Source organism: Caretta caretta, chromosome 1, assembly GCF_965140235.1.
Source record: "Caretta caretta isolate rCarCar2 chromosome 1, rCarCar1.hap1, whole genome shotgun sequence".
Classification (NCBI taxonomy): domain Eukaryota; kingdom Metazoa; phylum Chordata; order Testudines; family Cheloniidae; genus Caretta; species Caretta caretta.
This window is the reverse complement of record NC_134206.1, coordinates 205,528,171-205,544,771: the sequence shown is the minus strand read 5'-3', so window position 1 is coordinate 205,544,771 and position 16,601 is coordinate 205,528,171. Positions and strand designations below refer to the sequence as shown.

Below are 16,601 nucleotides of genomic sequence, written 5' to 3'. Positions count from 1 at the left end.
GGCTTCCACCTCTTCCCCTAAGAAAGAACGCCTCTGAGGTTGCTGGAACACTAATACACGCACAACCGGGTCATTAGGTGGAGTCTATCACTCCTTTCCTATTGCTTTGTTAAAAGCCCATTCACAAAACTCAAAAGAGATTGGCTTTTCCTGTTGTAATAAGCTGTTTTCAGCCTTAAAACCTGTTGTGCAACAGGGTGTCTTGAGTAAAGCAGGTTTGTGGAGCTTCACCTGATGAACAGCGGATTAGAAACAGCTCTTTATTATCCCCACTGTTGTGCACAACAAGTATTCACTGTTCCGCAGATGGGCATCCTGGAATTTCCTCAAGGCTGGGATGATGCCACTTGATTTGCTTCAAACAACAAAATCACATTCACATTGAGGCCCATAGGTTAATGGCTATAAACCCTTGTTTACTGTTCCAGCAAATGTGGATTATGGTGAGCAATAGGGATAATCACTTGGCAACACTATTGCAGGGAGTCCAATGACACATCCAATAGAGAGCAAAATTGGATTGTGAAATGGGTGAGGTGTGTGTATATGAGGCCTCATTATAATTCTGTTTACTTTGCACAGATCTAATGTGACTGGCCTGAAATGAATTCAAAACCTTGAATTGAAGTCAGTGGTTTTTTGGTCCCTCCCCATTCCTTGGCAGGCTTAACCCACTGTCCCATTTCAGATCGCTAGAAGAGCTACTAGTTTTAGGTGCAAGGGCTTATGCTTTCAAATGGGCTTGCACTCAAACCCCTGCATTTGTCTGTACAGATGAGGTACTTGCTGGTCCATCTAGCTGATCAAATCAGTCTGCTTTTCTAAACCACCCATCACTACAGTTTGTATGTGGTGAGACACAGCTAAAATTCCCAGCAAGTTCTATCCAAAATAGGATCTCAAACCCTTTCCCCCCCCATCAATCCTTGCATGCTGCAGCCTGATGATCTCCTTTGGCATGCTGGGGGAGGAGGTGAAGGGAAAGCAGGAAGAGAAGTTGTAAGAAGGAGGAGAAGAAGAGAAAGAAGAGGTGAGACATCAGAGGGAGAGTGTATCCAGCCAGAACAGCGTCTTTCATTGCTCACAGATAGACAAGGCATGCTGTCTCTAGAGAAGCAGACTGCAGTCCCAGAGAGTGACAGGAGTACAAGGGGCAGCCTAAATCATCTGACTGTAGAAAGAAAATAGGCTGGGGAAATAGGTGGGTGGGAGCCCTTATTTTGGTCATTGGTAGGAGACTGTTCCATGCTGGGCACACTAAAGAAATGATCTTGGGTCTTCCAGGCTCAGTTTACTTTGCTTATCTTCTGTATAAACTGCAATGGACACCTTCTTCCAGTCTCTTCAGCTTATGCATTACATCTGCTTAGACTTACTCACCAACATATAATTTATAGCCACTTGCATATCACCTGGCAGGCTGTGTTGTAACCCAGGCCTTGAAGGCCAGAGGAGCGGAGTGTGTCAGAAAAAGCAACTAGCAAGAGGGTAAAGGGGCGAGTAAAGTGTGTCACCTAATTGGTGTAATTTCCAGGACAGAGAAGCTAGAAGCTGAAATTAATCTCCCTTAGAGTCAAGCTCCCTTACACTAATCTATCACTATGTAATTTACACTTTACAGTATCTTACACATCACCTCTGAATTTGTCCTGCAGTGCCTCTAGCTCCGTACCATTACAATCTGTTTTTCATATCCAGTCTTCAAGATTTTACTGTCAAATTGTAATACTACCAATCCACTGATTAGAAAATAGCTTGCCTTCCTTTCAGTATGTCATTGTGTAGCCTTGCTGCCTCCCTTTTCATTTAGAGCTCTTGGGATACAGAGCCATCTTTGACTGGCAAGGACAGGTCCAGAGTTAAAGAGCAAAGTAAAGAATGCTCCAGACTGCCAGTTGGAGAGAGAGTTGTTCTGATTAGTACTCTGAAGTGAATCATTCTTTTTTGGAGCAAAATGGGCCTAAATCCAGGACCTGAACACCTTTGAATTTTGGAGAAAGTTCAGACCTTGATTCAAACTTTGCAGCTTGGGCCCAAGGTTTCAGGGCTGTGTTTCCAGTAGTATTAGTTCTTAAATTTCATGTCACTTCTATCTTTCAGTTTTTTTCACTATACCTTCTTGTCCATTTCTAGGTTGCGTTACCAGGGATATTTTGGGGGAGTAACTGTTCTAACAAGGGATCAGTTTTCGAAGGTGAATGGATTCTCTAACAATTACTGGGGCTGGGGTGGAGAAGATGACGACCTCCGAATCAGGTAACCAAATAGCTAGTGGGAAATGGGTATATATGGTATGGTATAGTATGGTATAGGATGTGGATGAATGGGATATCTGCCTATAATATCCCAAGTGTGATTTAACATGAGCACTTCAGTTCAGATGGAATAGGGAAGGGAATGTACCACTGGAAGTTCTTGAGATATGAAGAGTAAACGAGTTAGGGAATTTGCAATGCGTGTGGCAGGGTATTAGTGACTGATCAGCAGTGTGTTACTGGGTGGTGGAATCGAGATGACAACTGATTATGGCTGTGTCTGGCAGCAGGATACTTACATAGCTGCGCTGTCTGTGTTATGGGGAAATGATTGATTTCACCGAGAGCAGAAGCGTTAATTTTGAGTAGGATTTTCAGTGTTGTTTTCTTCTGGGTATCCAGAAGAGGGGCATCCCTTGAGAATCCTCCTCATGGCTGCAGTGGAAGCAATTGCATCCGTATTCTGCTCTTTGACTCTGTATTAAACATACTACTCTCCTTTGAGCCTCCTCCTAAAGGAAGTTCTGTGAAGAGAGTCTGAGGATGCAAACTGAGTGTGTTTCATTCATTTGACAATTTACTGCTTATTCAGGGTATGTCTACACTATGAAATTAGGTCGAATTTATAGAAGTCGATTTTTTAGAAAGCGATTTTATACAGTCGATTGTGTGTCCCCCCACTAAGCGCATTAAGTCGGTGGAGTGCGTCCACAGTACCGAGGCTAGCATCGACTTTTGGAGAGTTGCACTGTGGGTAGCTATCCCATAGTTCCCGCAGTCTCCGCCGCCCATTGGAATTTTGGGTTGAGCTCCCAATGCCTGATGGGGCAAAAGCATTGTCACGGGTGGTTTTGGGTACATGTCGTCAGTCGCCCCTCCCTCCATGAAAGCAATGGCAGACAATCGTTTTGTGCCTTTTTTCCGTGCGGGAGCCATACTGCTTTCAGCAGACGGTGCAGTAGGTCTGCAAACCGTCGTCATCGAACGACCGCTTCCGCTGCCACTCTGCTTTTCTGCTCTCCTGGTGGTCTCGCAGGTCCTCTGTCTATATGACCATCGTCGTCCACTGCTTCCACTGCAACTCTGCTCGGCTGCTCTTGTCTTGCCATACCACGGCAAGCATGCAGCCCACTTAGCTGTTGTGTCCTGGAAGCAGACGGTGCAGCAGGTCTGCAAAACTGGTCATCCAACCACCGCTGCCCCTGCAACTCTGCTGTCCTGCAGACACCATTACCACGGCAAGCATGGAGCCTGCTCAGATCACCATGGCAGTTATGAGCAGTGATGAGCTGCCAAAATCTTAACAACGGATTCCCTCCTCACCCCACGAGGGGGTCGTTGCCCACCCCTGCCCCCTGGGACTCCTGCCCCATCCAACCCCCCCCGCGTTCCTTGACGCCCCCCCCAGGACATCTGCCCCATCCACCCTCCTCCGCTGTCCCCTGACTGCCCCCAGAACTGGGCAGGAGGGTCTCGTGGGCCACCGTAGTGGGTGCCCACCCCACCTCTAAGAGCCAGAGGCACCTACTGGGGGGGAGGTGGGGAGTCCTGGTGGTGCTTACCTGGGGCAGCTCCCAAGAAGCATCCGGCAGGTCCCTCTGGCTCCTAGGGGCAGGGGAGCGTAGCTGGGGGGGGGAGCAGGGGGAGCGACCGCTCCTCCACTGATCACATCAAAAGTGGCGGCTTAGGCGCCGACTCCCTGGGTGCTCCGGGGCTGGAGCACCCATGGGGAAAATTTGGAGGGTGCAGAGCACCCACCGGCAGTTCCCCGCCCCGTGCCCAGCCCCAGCTCACCTTACCTCCGCGCCGCCTCCTCCCCTGAACGCACCACCCCGCTCTGCTTCTCCGCCCCCCGGCTTCCCACGAATCAGCTGTTCGGCGGGAAGCCGGGGAGGGTTGAGAAGCAGGTGGTGGCTTCCTGCTCAGGCTGAGGGTGGTGGAGGGGAGCTGGGGCAGGGAGCGGTTCCCCTGCTTGCCCGCCCCCCGCCCCCGGGTTACTTGCTGCAGTGCAGGCGGCCCTCCTCGTGCCCCCCCGCCCCAGCTCACCTCTGCCTCCCTGGGCCTGAGCAGGAAGCCTGCCCCAGCTTCCCACGCGAAGAGCTGATTTGCGGGAAGCCTGGGGTGGGGGGCGGAGAAGCAGAGCAGGGCAGCGCGTTCAGGGGAGGAGGCGGAGTGGAGGTGAGCTGGGGAGCTGCCGGTGGGTGCTCTGCACCCACCAAATTTTCCCCTTGGGTGCTCCAGGGCTGGAGCACCCATGGAGTCGGTGCCTAAGGCGCCACTTTTGTCCGGTTAAATTTAGAAGCCCTTTTAGAACCGGTTGTCCCTCGTGGAACAATCGGTTCTAAAAGGGCTTCTAAATTTAACAACCGGTTTTAGCGAACTGGTGGGAACCGGCTCCAGCTCACCACTGGTGAATCAGCATTGTAAACATCTCGCACACTATCATGCAGTATATGCAGAACCAGAACTTGCAAAAGCAGGCAAGGAGGCGACGGCAGCGCGGTGACGAGCGTGATGAGGACATGGACACAGACTTCTCTCAAAGCATGGGCCCCAGAAATTTGGGCATCCTGGTGGCAGTGGGGCAGGCTCATGCCATGGAATGCCAATTCTGGGCCCGGGAAACAAGCACAGACTGGTGGGACCGCATAGTGTTGCAGGTCTGGGATGATTCCCAGTGGCTGCGAAACTTTTGCATGCGTAAGGGCACTGTCATGGAACTTTGTGACTTGCTTTCCCCTGCCCTGAAGTGCAAGAATACCGAGATGAGAGCAGCCCTCACAGTTCACAAGTGAGTGGCGATAGCCCTCTGGAAGCTTGCAACGCCAGACAGCTACCGGTCAGTCGGGAATCAATTTGGAGTGGGCAAATCTACTGTGGGGGCTGCTGTGATGCAAGTAGCCAACGCGATCACTGAGCTGCTGCTATCAAGGGTAGTGACTCTGGGAAATGTGCAGGTCGTAGTGGATGGCTTTGCTGCAATGGGACTCCCTAACGGTGGTGGGGCTATAGACGGAACCCATATCCCTGTCTTGGGACCGGAGCACCAGGGCAGCCAGTACATAAACCGAAAGGGGTACTTTTCAATGGTGCTGCAAGCACTGGTGGATCACAAGAGACATTTCACCAACATCAACGTGGGATGACTGGGAAAGGTACATGATGCTCGCATCTTTAGGAACTCTGGTCTGTGGGAACGGCTGCAGCAAGGGACTTACTTTCCAGACCTGAAAATAACCACTGGGCAGTGATGAGATGCCAAAATCTTAACAACCGGTTCCCTCCTCACCCCACGAGGGCATCGTGGCCTGCCCCCGCCCCCTGGGACTCCTGTCCCATCCAACCCCCTCCTCTGTCCCTTGACTGCCCCTGGAACCAGGCAGGAGGGTCTTGTGGGCCACCGTAGTGGGTGCCTGCCCCGCCCCTAAGAGCCAGAGGGACCTGCTGGGGGGTGAGGTGGGGAGTCCTGGAGGTGCTTACCTGGGGTGGCTCCTGGGAAGCATCCGGCAGGTCCCTCTGGCTCCTAGGGGCAGGGTAGCGTAGCTAGCAGGGGAGCAGGGGGAGCGGCCGCTCCCCCCACTGATCACATCAAAAGTGGCGCCTTAGGTGCCGACTCCGTGGGTGCTCCGGGGCTGGGGCACCCACGGGGAAAATTTGGTGTGTGCTGCAGTTCACCTCCGCTCCGCCTCCTCCCCCGAACGCGCCATTCTGCTCTGCTTCTCCACCCTCCTACCCCCGGCTTCCCGCGAATCAGGTGTTCGGCAGGAAGCCGGGGAGGGCTGAGAAGCAGGCGGCGGCTTCCCACTCAGGCCGAGGGTGGCGGAGGTGAGCTGGGGCAGGGAGCGGTTCCCTGCGCGCGCCCCCCCCCACCGGGTTACCTGCTGCAGCGTGGGTGGCCCTCCTTGCGCCCCCCCCACCCCAGCTCACCTCCGCCTCCCTGGGCCTGAGCGCGAAGCCAAGGCCTGCTTCTCAGCCCTCCCAGGCTTCCTGTGCAAACAGCTGATTCGTGGGAAGCCGGGAAGGGGGGGCGGAGAAGCAGAGCGGGGCGGAGCGTAGCTCAAGGGGGGAGACGGAGTGGAGGAAAGCTGGGGTCAGGGGTGGGGAGGGGAGCTGCCAGTGGGTGCTCTGCACCCACCAAATTTTCCCCATGGATACTCCAGCCCCAGAGCACCCACGGATTCGGCGCCTAAGGTGCCACTTTTGGCTGGTTGTTAAATTTAGAAGCCTTTTTAGAACCGGTTGTCGGCTTCTAAATTTAACAACCGGTTCCAGCGAACCAGTGCTGTCATAAATATAAAGGGAAGGCTAACCACCTTTAAATTCTTCCTGGCCAGAGGAAAAAAACCTTTCACCTGTAAAGGGTTAAGAAGCTAACATAACCTCGCTGGTACCTGACCAAAATGACCAATGAGGAGACAAGATACTTTCAAAGCTGGAGTGGGGGAAAACAAAGGGTTCTCTCTGTCTGTGTGTTTTTTCTTTTGCCGGGACCAGAGCAGGAATGCAGGTCAGAACTCCTGTAAAGGGTTAATAAGCAATCTAGTTAGATATGCGTTAGATTCTGATTTGTTTAAATGGCTGATAAAATAAGCTGTGCTGGAGGGAATGTATATTCCTGTTTTTATGTCTTTTTGTAACTTAAGGTTTTGCCTAGAGGGATTCTCAATGTTTTGAATCTAATTACCCTGTAAGGTATTTACCATCCTGATTGTACAGAGGTGATTCTTTTACTTTTTCTTCAATTAAAATTTTTCTTTTAAGAACCTGATTGCTTTTTCCTTGTTCTTAAGATCCAAGGGTTTGGGTTCACCTATGCAAATTGGTGAGGATTTTTATCAAGCCTTCCCCAGGAAAGGGGGTGTAGGGCTTGGGGGGATGTTGCGGGGAAAGATGTTTCCAAGCGGGCTCTTTCCTGGTTATATTTTGTTTGACGCTTGGTGGTGGCAGCAATAAAGTCCAGGGACAAAAGGAAAAATAGTTTGTACCTTGGGGAAGTTTTAACCTAAGCTGGTAAAAATAAGCTTAGGGGGTTTTTCATGCAGGTCCCCACATCTGTACCCTAGAGTTCAGAGTGGGGAAGGAACCTTGACAGGTGCGAACCAGCTCCAGCTCACCACTGCCGCTGGGGATTTTGAAATGCCTATAGTTATCCTCAGGGACCCAGCCTATCCCTTAATGCCATGGCTCATGAAGCCATACACAGGCACCCTGGACAGTCGTCAGGAGCTGTTCAACTACAGGCTGAGCAAGTGCAGAATGGGGATAGAATGTGCATTTGGACGTTTAAAAGCGCGCTGCCGCAGTTTACTGACTCGGTTAGACCTCAGTGAAACCAAAATTCCCATTGTTATTGCTGCTTGCTGCGTGCTCCACAGTCTCTGTGAGAGTAAGGGGGAGACGTTTATGGCAGGGTGGGAAGTTGAGGCAAATCGCCTGGTGGCCGATTACGCACAGCCAGACACCGGGGCGGTTAGAAGAGTACAGCAGGGCGCACTACACATCAGAGAAGCTTTGAAAACCAGTTTCATGGCTGACCGGGCTACAGTGTGAAAGTTCTGTTTGTTTCTTGATGAAAACCCGCCCCCTTGGTTGACTCTACTTCCCTGTAAGCCAACCACCCTCCCCTCCCCCCTTTGATCACCGCTTGCAGAGGCAATAAAGTCATTGTTGTTTCAAATTCATGCATTCTTTATTAATTTGTCACACAAATGGGGGGATAACTGCCAAGGTAGCCCGGGGGGGGGGGGGGGGGGGAGAGGAGGGAAGCACCAGGTGGGGTGGTGGAGGAGGGGAGGACGGAAGGACAAGGCCACACTGCACTTCAAAACTTATTGAATGCCAGCTTTCTGTTGCTTGGGCAATCCTCTGTGGTGGAGTGGCTGGGTGGCCAGAGGCCCCCCCACCGTGTTCTTGGCGTCTGGATGAGGAGGCTATGGAACTTGGGGAGGAGGGCGGTTGGTTACACAGGGGCTGCAGCGGCGGTCTGTGCTCCTGCTGCCTTTCCTGCAGCTCAGCCATACGCCGGATCCTCCAGTAGCCTTAGCATTGCTAGCATTGCATCCTGCCTCCTCTCATCACGCTGACGCCACCTCTCCTCTCGCTCGTCCCTCCTGTCCTCGCGTTCATCCCTCCTGTCCTCGCGTTCATTTTGTGCTTTCCTGGACTCTGACATTGTCTGCCTCCATGCATTCTGCTGGGCTCTGTCAGTGTGGGAGGACTGCATGAGCTCAGAGAACATTTAATCGTGAGTATGTTTTTTTCGCCTTCTTATCTGCGCTAGCCTCTGGGACGGAGATGCTCGTAGCAGCGTTGAAACATTTGCAGCTTCAGGAGGAAAAAAAGGGAGAGTAAAATTGAAAAAGACACATTGGCCGTTTAAAAGGAGTGGCTGATGTTTTCGGGCTAACGTGCAGCACAAACCCAACTAAACCCCCACACACAATTCTCTGGGATGATCTCTTCACCCCTCCCCCCACCACGTGGCTAACAGCGGGGATGATTTCTTTTCAGCCACAGGCAAACAGCCCAGCAGGAATAGCCACCTCTGCATGTCACCTTAATAAAATTCCCCTATTTCAACCAGGTGACCATGAATGATATCACTCTCCTGAGGATAACACAGAGAGATAAAGAACGGATGTTGCTTGAATGCCAGCAAACACCGGGACCACACGCTGCCATGCTTTCTTATGCAATGATTCCAGACTATGTGCTACTGGCTTGGCATGGTAAAGTGTCCTACCATGGAGGACACAATAAGGCTGCCCTCCCCAGAAACCTTTTGCAAAGGCTTTGGGAGTACCTCCAGGAGAGTTTCATTGGGATGTCCCTGGAGGATTTCCGCTCCATCCCCAGACACGTTAACAGACCTTTCCAGTAGCTGTACTGGCCGCGAATGCATCCCAAGTCTTCAGGGCAAATTAATCATTGAACATGCTTGCTTTTAAACCGTGTATTATATTTACAAAGGTACACTCACCAGAGGTGCCTTCTCTGCCGTCAAGGTCCGGGAGCCCGGGTTGGGAGGGTATTGGCTCCAGGGTGATAAAGAGTTCCTGGCTGTCGGGGAGAACGGTTTCTCTGCTTGCCTGGTGTGCGCTATCTTCAAGCTCCCCCTCCTCCTCATCTTCCTCGTCCCCAAAACCCTGATCCCTGTTACGTGACACTCCCTTGCAGGAGTCCACGTACAAATGTGGGGTAGGTGTAGGGGCACCCCCTAGAATTGCATGCAGCTCATTCTTGAAGCGATATGTCTGGGGCTCTGACCCCGAGCGGGCGTTTGCCTCTGTGGTGTTTTGGTAGGCTTGCCTGAGCTCCTTAAGTTTCATGCGGCACTGCTGCGGGTCTCTGTGATAGCCTCTGTCCTTCATGCCCTTGGAGATTTTTTCAAATATTTTGGAATTTCGTCTTTTGAAACGGAGTTCTGATAGCACAGATTCATCTCCCCATACAGCGATCAGATCCAGTATCTCCTGTTCGGTCCAGGGTGGAGCTCTTTTGCGATTCTGGGACTCCATGGTCACCTCTGCTGATGAAATCTGCACGGTCACCTGTGTTGATCAGCTTGCCACGGTGGCCAAACAGGAAATGAAATTCAAAAGTTTGTGGGCTTTTCCTGTCTACCTAGCCAGTGCATCCGAGTTGAGAGTGCTGTCCAGAGTGGTCACAATGGAGCACTCTGGGATAGCTCCCGGAGGGCAATACCATCTAATTGCATGCACACTACCTCAAATTTGACCCGGTGAAGTCGATTTCAGTGCTCTTCCTCTCGTCGGGAGGAGGAGTACAGAAATCGATTTTAAGAGCCCATTAAGTCGACAAAAATGGCTTCATTGTGTGGACAGGTGCAGGGTTAAATCAATCTAACGCTGCTAAATTTGACCTAAACTTGTAGTGTAGACCAGGGTTCAGTCATCAAGAAGCCTTAGGGCTTCAACTCTTCAAACCGTGTTTAGCTTTCTGACTGCAAGCTAGATGCTCTTTCAGCTGCTTTGGTGACAAATAGCCCTGGGTACTTCTCAATTCTGTGGCCACGAAATTTGCTTTCGCATTCTCCACTTGCAGGAGGATTATGCTCCATAAACTTTTATTTAAAAAACAAAACACCCAAAATGTTCAAAGGTGGGTGCCTGAAGTTAGGCTCTTAAATGCATGTGAGGAACTTCAGGTATCTAGTACTTGCTGTTGCAAGGAGACCCTTCAAAATGTAAAGAGGTTAAACTGATGCCATGATGTGTGGTGTTTCAGTCTGCAGACAGCCTGAAACAATAGGTCTGAGAGGTGCCAGCTGCCCAGTGAGTGCAGTGAGATGTTCATTCTGTACCCGAACGATGAATGTGAACCTATTGACTTCATTGGGGTCAGAATATCAATGTTATTATTTCCTTGCCCATGTGTCTTGGTCCTTCTAACAAACTGCCAGTTTGTGTGTTTATCCCGTTATGCTGAACTGCCTCCCCTGTTGCCAAAATCCACAAGGGTCCCCTGCCGTCCTAGTTGAAATCTTTAGCTTCCCTCTAACTTCTTCAATGCCATTGTGTTTTCAATGGGAAAGCCTGCAGCTCATTGAAAGTGGCATAAAATAATGTGACTTTAATATAAAAATAAATAATAGAATTAAATATGCATTCCATCATACAATCAAGACAGACTAGACTGTGTTGTTTTTAATTTTCCTGATGCTACCCTGGAATTTTCAACTGTCACCCGAGAGCCTCAAAATCCAGCACCCTGGCCACAGAAGTCAGGCCAAGTTCACTGTAGAATGAACGAGGCCTTGCCATAGACTCCCTGGATGAATACAGCCAACATGAAACAGGCTGCAAGGCTAGAGAGAAAGACTGGCTGTTTAAATGCTCTGTAGTATAATGTGTTTAAACCCCCAAGTAAGCCATACTAACGTAACAGTTAATTGCTTGTGGTCAAAAGGAATGGATGGCTGGAGCCGTAACTGAGTGTGCTGTGGGAAAATAGACATTTGCTAGGCTCCCTTTCTATGGTGGAGTGTGGTGTGGGGGAAAGAGGAGGGCGTGTCTGAGTTCTCTGGGGGTGTGGCTCTCTGTTCTGTCTATATACGTGTGTTAGCTCCCCATCCTCTAGATGCCCTTGACAAGTCTGTGACCCCCTTCCTGCCATGCTTAAAGGTACTGTTCTGCTCACTGTAATATTATTACTTTCAGGGTTGAGATGCAGAAGATGAGGGTGATGCGGCCATCCCCTGCTGTAGGAAAGTACACTATGATCTTCCACACAAGAGACAGAGGGAATGAGGCGAATGGAGAAAGGTGAGTCAGGCCTAGCATTCCGTTCTACACCCTCTCGCCGTACGGGGAGACCGAAAGGACTGATGGTGCAGCCTCTCTCCTGCTAACACCATCTGGGAAAGTGCTTTCTGAGGTGTCCTTCTCCTGTGAGCCTTATAGGAGAAAGAGGCTAACTAGCTAGGCTTGTTCCTGGAGACCATTGCATGGTATCTGAGCACCTCTTAAAATTGTGCACATAAATCATCCCCCCGCCACCAACAGCTAAGACAGAGTTACAGTTAAAGGCACATATCCATCATTTGGGTGCACATTATCTTTCAAGCCTCAAAGGTTAGAAAGCCAGGAGTTTTCATGAAATTATAGGCTACCTGTACCTGTGAATCTGATCCTGCTGAGAATCACATGAGAATAGATGTAAAACTGTGTAAAAGGAACACAGTCTGTAAAGTGCTTTCACTTAGGGGGGAGGGATAGCTCAGTGGTTTGAGCATTGGCCTGGTAAACCCAGGGTTGTGAGTTCAATCCTTGAGGGGGCCATTTGGGATCTGGGGCAAAAATTGGGGCTTGGTCCTGCTTTGAGCAGGGGTTGGACTAGACAACCTCCTGAGGTCCCTTCCAACCCTGAGATTCTATGATTCTCCTTCAGATCCACCAATAGCCTAGGTGCAGGGTAGAGGTTGATGCTCCTCTGCTGTGAATTGTAATGGCACCTCCAGCTCTGGAGTAGGGGTTTCTCAACTCTACCGTCCTATAAATATTTTTTTCTCTGATTTATATCCTTAGGATGAAACTCTTGCGGCAGGTGTCCCAAGTGTGGAAAACAGATGGGCTGAACTCCTGTTCCTATACACTGCTCTCAGTGGAGCACAACCCTTTGTACACTAATGTCACAGTAGATTTCAGCGTGCCACCCAAGATCTTGTAACATTGTTTCCTGTAGATTCTAGAAGACGGAAATAGATCTTCCTCTTGCGGTAGCTGCTGCAGTGACTGGAAAGGCAGCGTTGTGCCTCAAGGGGTCCCCCAGCAGCACAGAGACAATGCAGAGGAAATAGCTTCTTTCATCCTTTCTAATTGTTTGGTTACAAATTTGTTTTGTGGCAGCGCTGTGCGTTAAGCTGGAGACCTGAACTGACTGAGTGGATATGTCACCGTGCCTGTTAGTTTGTTTTCACTGGGATATTTAGAAAGTCTACTTGTTCGGGCTGTTGGCTTTTCATTGGCCTTGTTGGGAGCTTAAACTGCACCCACTGAAAGCTTCAGCTCCAGTAGCTGTTTCCAAACCTTCTGCCATTAGAGAGCAGGACACAGTGTTTTCTAAAGGAGTGAGACTGTTATCATACAAAGCACAAGAATATTTTATAGCCTAAAGTCTGGTTTAGAAAGGCTGATTTGATCTCAGCCTGGGTAAATAAGGAAAGGGAGAGGGAAGTAATCATGTTAACTGCAGCCACGTTGAAGAGAATTTAAAAACTCTCAATAAAATACAACCCATTTCACTCCAAAGGATTCCCTTGTCCTTCATCAGTTTAATTCAGTACCTAGTGGGAGTGCTCAAGAGTCCTGTGCCTATATGAAAGGCTCACTTATTTCTGCAGCAAACCTGTAATACAGACAGTAGTATGGTTATCACCTACTGTGCCAGTCTGGGCTGGGCATTGAGGGAATACACACAAATAAGTAGTGTAAAATGGATTGAGACTACCCACAGTTTCTTGCTTCCTAGACACTGTTAGCCTGGTGCTCGGTGTGGTATAAATACCCAGTAATGACTTGGCTTTTTGTAGTTCTTGCTTTAGAAAAAATGGGGTGGATTTGTGGATAAACTGGTTAGCAGTTGCAGTAAATCGCAAGTTTTTCAACTGCAAATGTATGGGAGTGGTGTAAGCCCCTTCTCTACAGCAGCAGACAGCACTGTGTTGACACTTGCCTGATGGGTAGATGTTGGTTGCAATCAATAAATGTAAGATCATAGTCTTCTCAAGAAGAAAAGCTTTGATTCTGATGTTTGTTATATTAATTCCTCTAAAAACAGAGGAATTTATTACCTAGAAACTTAAATATTAAAAACCCTCTTACGGTAGCATGAAGTCTAAAGAATTATTTCCCAGCTAGTTGCTAACCGTATTCATTCTGTCCTGCAGAGGAAAGACTCAAGAACAGTGTCCATCTTGGCCCCTGAATTTGCCAACTGCATCCATTTGACCTTCAGACTAGCTCTGAAATTACTAATATTTTGGAATGTAGCAAAAATTGCTGAGATTTTAAAACCAGTGACAGATTTTTCAGTTCCACTGTTTTCTGTTGTTGCTGATGGTCAGGCAGGTGTTTTTTTGAGGGGAGCGGGGAAAAAAATTCCATCTCTCCCCTCTGTAAAACTGTCCCAAAAGCAGCTGTTGCTCAAGCCCACCCGGGCTGAACAGGAGGACTGTTTACAGTGAGGTCACAAAGGGGCAGGACCTCCCAGACACTGTTTCAGTCTGAAAAGTTAGATTTTTTACACTCTTACCTTTTTCCTCAAATCAAGCAAATGGGCCAAATTTTACATTTCAGTCATTCTTGCTCTCACTGTATTGTGTGCTTAGAGTGGTTTTATAATGGGAAAAGTGTGGAGGGTTTTCCTAACTTATTCCTTAAAACCAAGGATTTTAATTGTGTTTTAATTCTGCCAAAACGCAAGAGACTGCATCTTGAAAACTTGAGACAAAAGGTCAATGTTTGGAAAATTAAAAATGTGTGGAAGTGAAAATTACAAATGATGTATAATGGAAATAGCAGATGCTTGCTATCATTAATGCTATAAAAGCTATGAGACACTGCTCCACCATGAACACTTTGAAAAGTAAATTCCATCATATGCTGCCATCTGCTGTTTCCCCCTGAATACTGCCGCAATAACTGCTCAAGGAAGCTGCAGCTGTCAAAAGTATCTGTTTCATGCAGCAGAGATCAGCAGCCCAGAGGAACTCTGTGCCACCACAAATTGTGTTGTGGCTGTGACACAAGGACTTCCTCATTTTGGCACTAGTAGACCTCATATGGTGCAGAGTATGATATAGTCTGTAGACTGAATACAAAGCGGCTGCTCTGGAGAAGTGGTTTTTAGAACAGACTAATCTCTAGTGCCACCTAATGATCAAAGGAAATTAAACTGTAGTTGCATTTAGTTTGGTTCACTTGTCGTCCGTCCGTCCCCCCCCCAGAATGCTACCACCAGTCTATACTGAACAGGAAGGCAGAGTTAGCAAGTGCAGAAGACTGTAGCCTTTATTCATGGTATTTCTCTGCATGCCAGTGCTTATGCTCTTTCTAGTAGTTTCTGGATGCCATTTGAGAAGTTGGTTGGTGATAATTAAGTCCTGTTTTAATAGGCACAGGACATAAACTAGAGCAGCTTGGTAAGGCATAGAGAAGGAGCAAACAGCAGAGACAGTTGAGACACTGAGGCTTTTAATCCTAACGTGTGTGGATGCAGACCCTGCTAGGGGAAAGGAAATCAAAAAATAGGGCCTTCCCCTGAGACTGCCAGTCCTTACACAGCCAGTCTGTTGATTATCAGGACACAGTACAAAGCCTGTGTCTGTGTACTTCTGCCTTGTTTAAAGGGGGGTGGGGGGGAAGAAATTCAGTTTGTATTAAGAAACAGGACAGGGCAATTCCAAGTGGTGCTTTACTGCAAATGTATCAAAAGGGTCCCTTTTAGACATTGATTTAATCTATCTGGGTGGTGTACACAGTCCAGCTTCAACTGCTTCTCCTTTATCCTGGGTAAAAGCAGACAGCTCAGTACTACAATCTGTGTTCTTATTCCCATTAATGCTAAGTATTTTTCCTTAACATGTCTCTTCCCACATCCTACAACAGAAAGAATCCAGACTGGAAGGCAGTGTGAAATGAAAGATAGGGGGCTTACTTTAGCTGGCAGTTAAAAAGATTCAACAACCTAAGAGAGTGACTGGTCTAATTAAACTTTCTTTGTTAGTGACTAGTCCTGAAGGTCACCTCAGAGCTGTTTAGCAATGCTGCATTCCTCTTCCCCCAAAGAGATTAACACATTTAGCAGTGTGACCTCCAGACAACACACACAAGGAGTAGGGGACTGTTTAAATATCAGCTGCTTAGAAGATGTAACTCTGTAAGAAATTGGTTTTGAATACAGTAGGAGCAAAATTACTTTAGATTTATGACAAGGCTTGTGTGCAGTCAGCTAAGAATAAATGGCTGGTTCTAGGGCCACAGTGACACTGTTAGAATCCATAAGAAAGGCCATACTGGGTCAGACCAAAGGTCCATCCAGCCCAGTATCCTGTCTTCTGACAGTAGCCAATGCCAGGTGCCCCAGAGGGAGTGAACCTAACAGGTAATGATCTAGTGATCTCTCTTCTGCCATCCATCTCTGTGCTCTGACAAACAGAGGCTGGGGACACCGTTCCTTACCCATCCTGGCTAATGGGCATTCATGGACTTAACCTCCATGAATGTATCCAGTTCTCTTTTAAACCCTGTTATAGTCCTAGCCTTCACAACCTCCTCGGGCAAGGAGTTCCACAGGTTGACTGCGCTGAGTGAAGAAGAACTTCCTTTTATTGGTTTTAAACCTGCTACCCATTAATTTCATTTGGTGGCCCCTAGTTCTTATATTATGGGAACAAGTAAATAACTTTTCCTTATTCACTTTCTCCACACCCCTCATGATTTTATATACCTCTATCATATCCCCCCTTAGTCTCCTCTTTTCCAAGCTGATTCAGAGGAAAGGTAGTGAAATGTACTAGCTGTCTCATATGATCTGTGAAAACTGAAAGATGGCCCACTGGATGGCTGAAAGGACTGGTAAAGGGGGAAGATAAGTGCCTTTAACTAGGTTGTTAGCCCAAGATTAGTTACTAAAGTATTAAGAAGTGGCACGTGTTGCAGAACTAGATGAGAATTCACACACTCACTGGAGAAAAGTGTCCATACCACAAAAGTGACAGGTTCCCCCTTTATTGCAGTTTCAGAGCTAGGCCAAGGACTGAACTGGCTATAGACTGAACTCCCCACTTATTCAGATTTCTTCAGGGCAGCGTTTAGGTGGCGGCAG

The 16,601-nt window shown here is 48.5% G+C and overlaps 1 protein-coding gene across 4 annotated transcripts in view; it reads left to right on the top strand.

Annotated features, from left to right (window-relative positions):
* B4GALT4 (beta-1,4-galactosyltransferase 4) overlaps positions 1 to 13,024 on the top strand; it is an 83,548-nt gene extending 70,524 nt beyond the window's left edge. For 3 of the 4 annotated variants that reach the window (XM_048818256.2, XM_048818263.2, XM_048818270.2), the window contains 3 exons: positions 2,134 to 2,256; positions 11,435 to 11,539; positions 12,302 to 13,024. In XM_048818256.2, coding sequence (XP_048674213.1) covers positions 2,134 to 2,256; positions 11,435 to 11,539; positions 12,302 to 12,443 — 370 coding nt within the window. In that variant the 3' untranslated portion in view covers positions 12,444 to 13,024. The remainder of the gene's footprint in view (positions 1 to 2,133; positions 2,257 to 11,434; positions 11,540 to 12,301) is intronic. The other variant, XM_048818283.2, reaches the window with a different exon arrangement.
* The last annotated feature ends 3,577 nt before the right edge of the window (positions 13,025 to 16,601 follow it).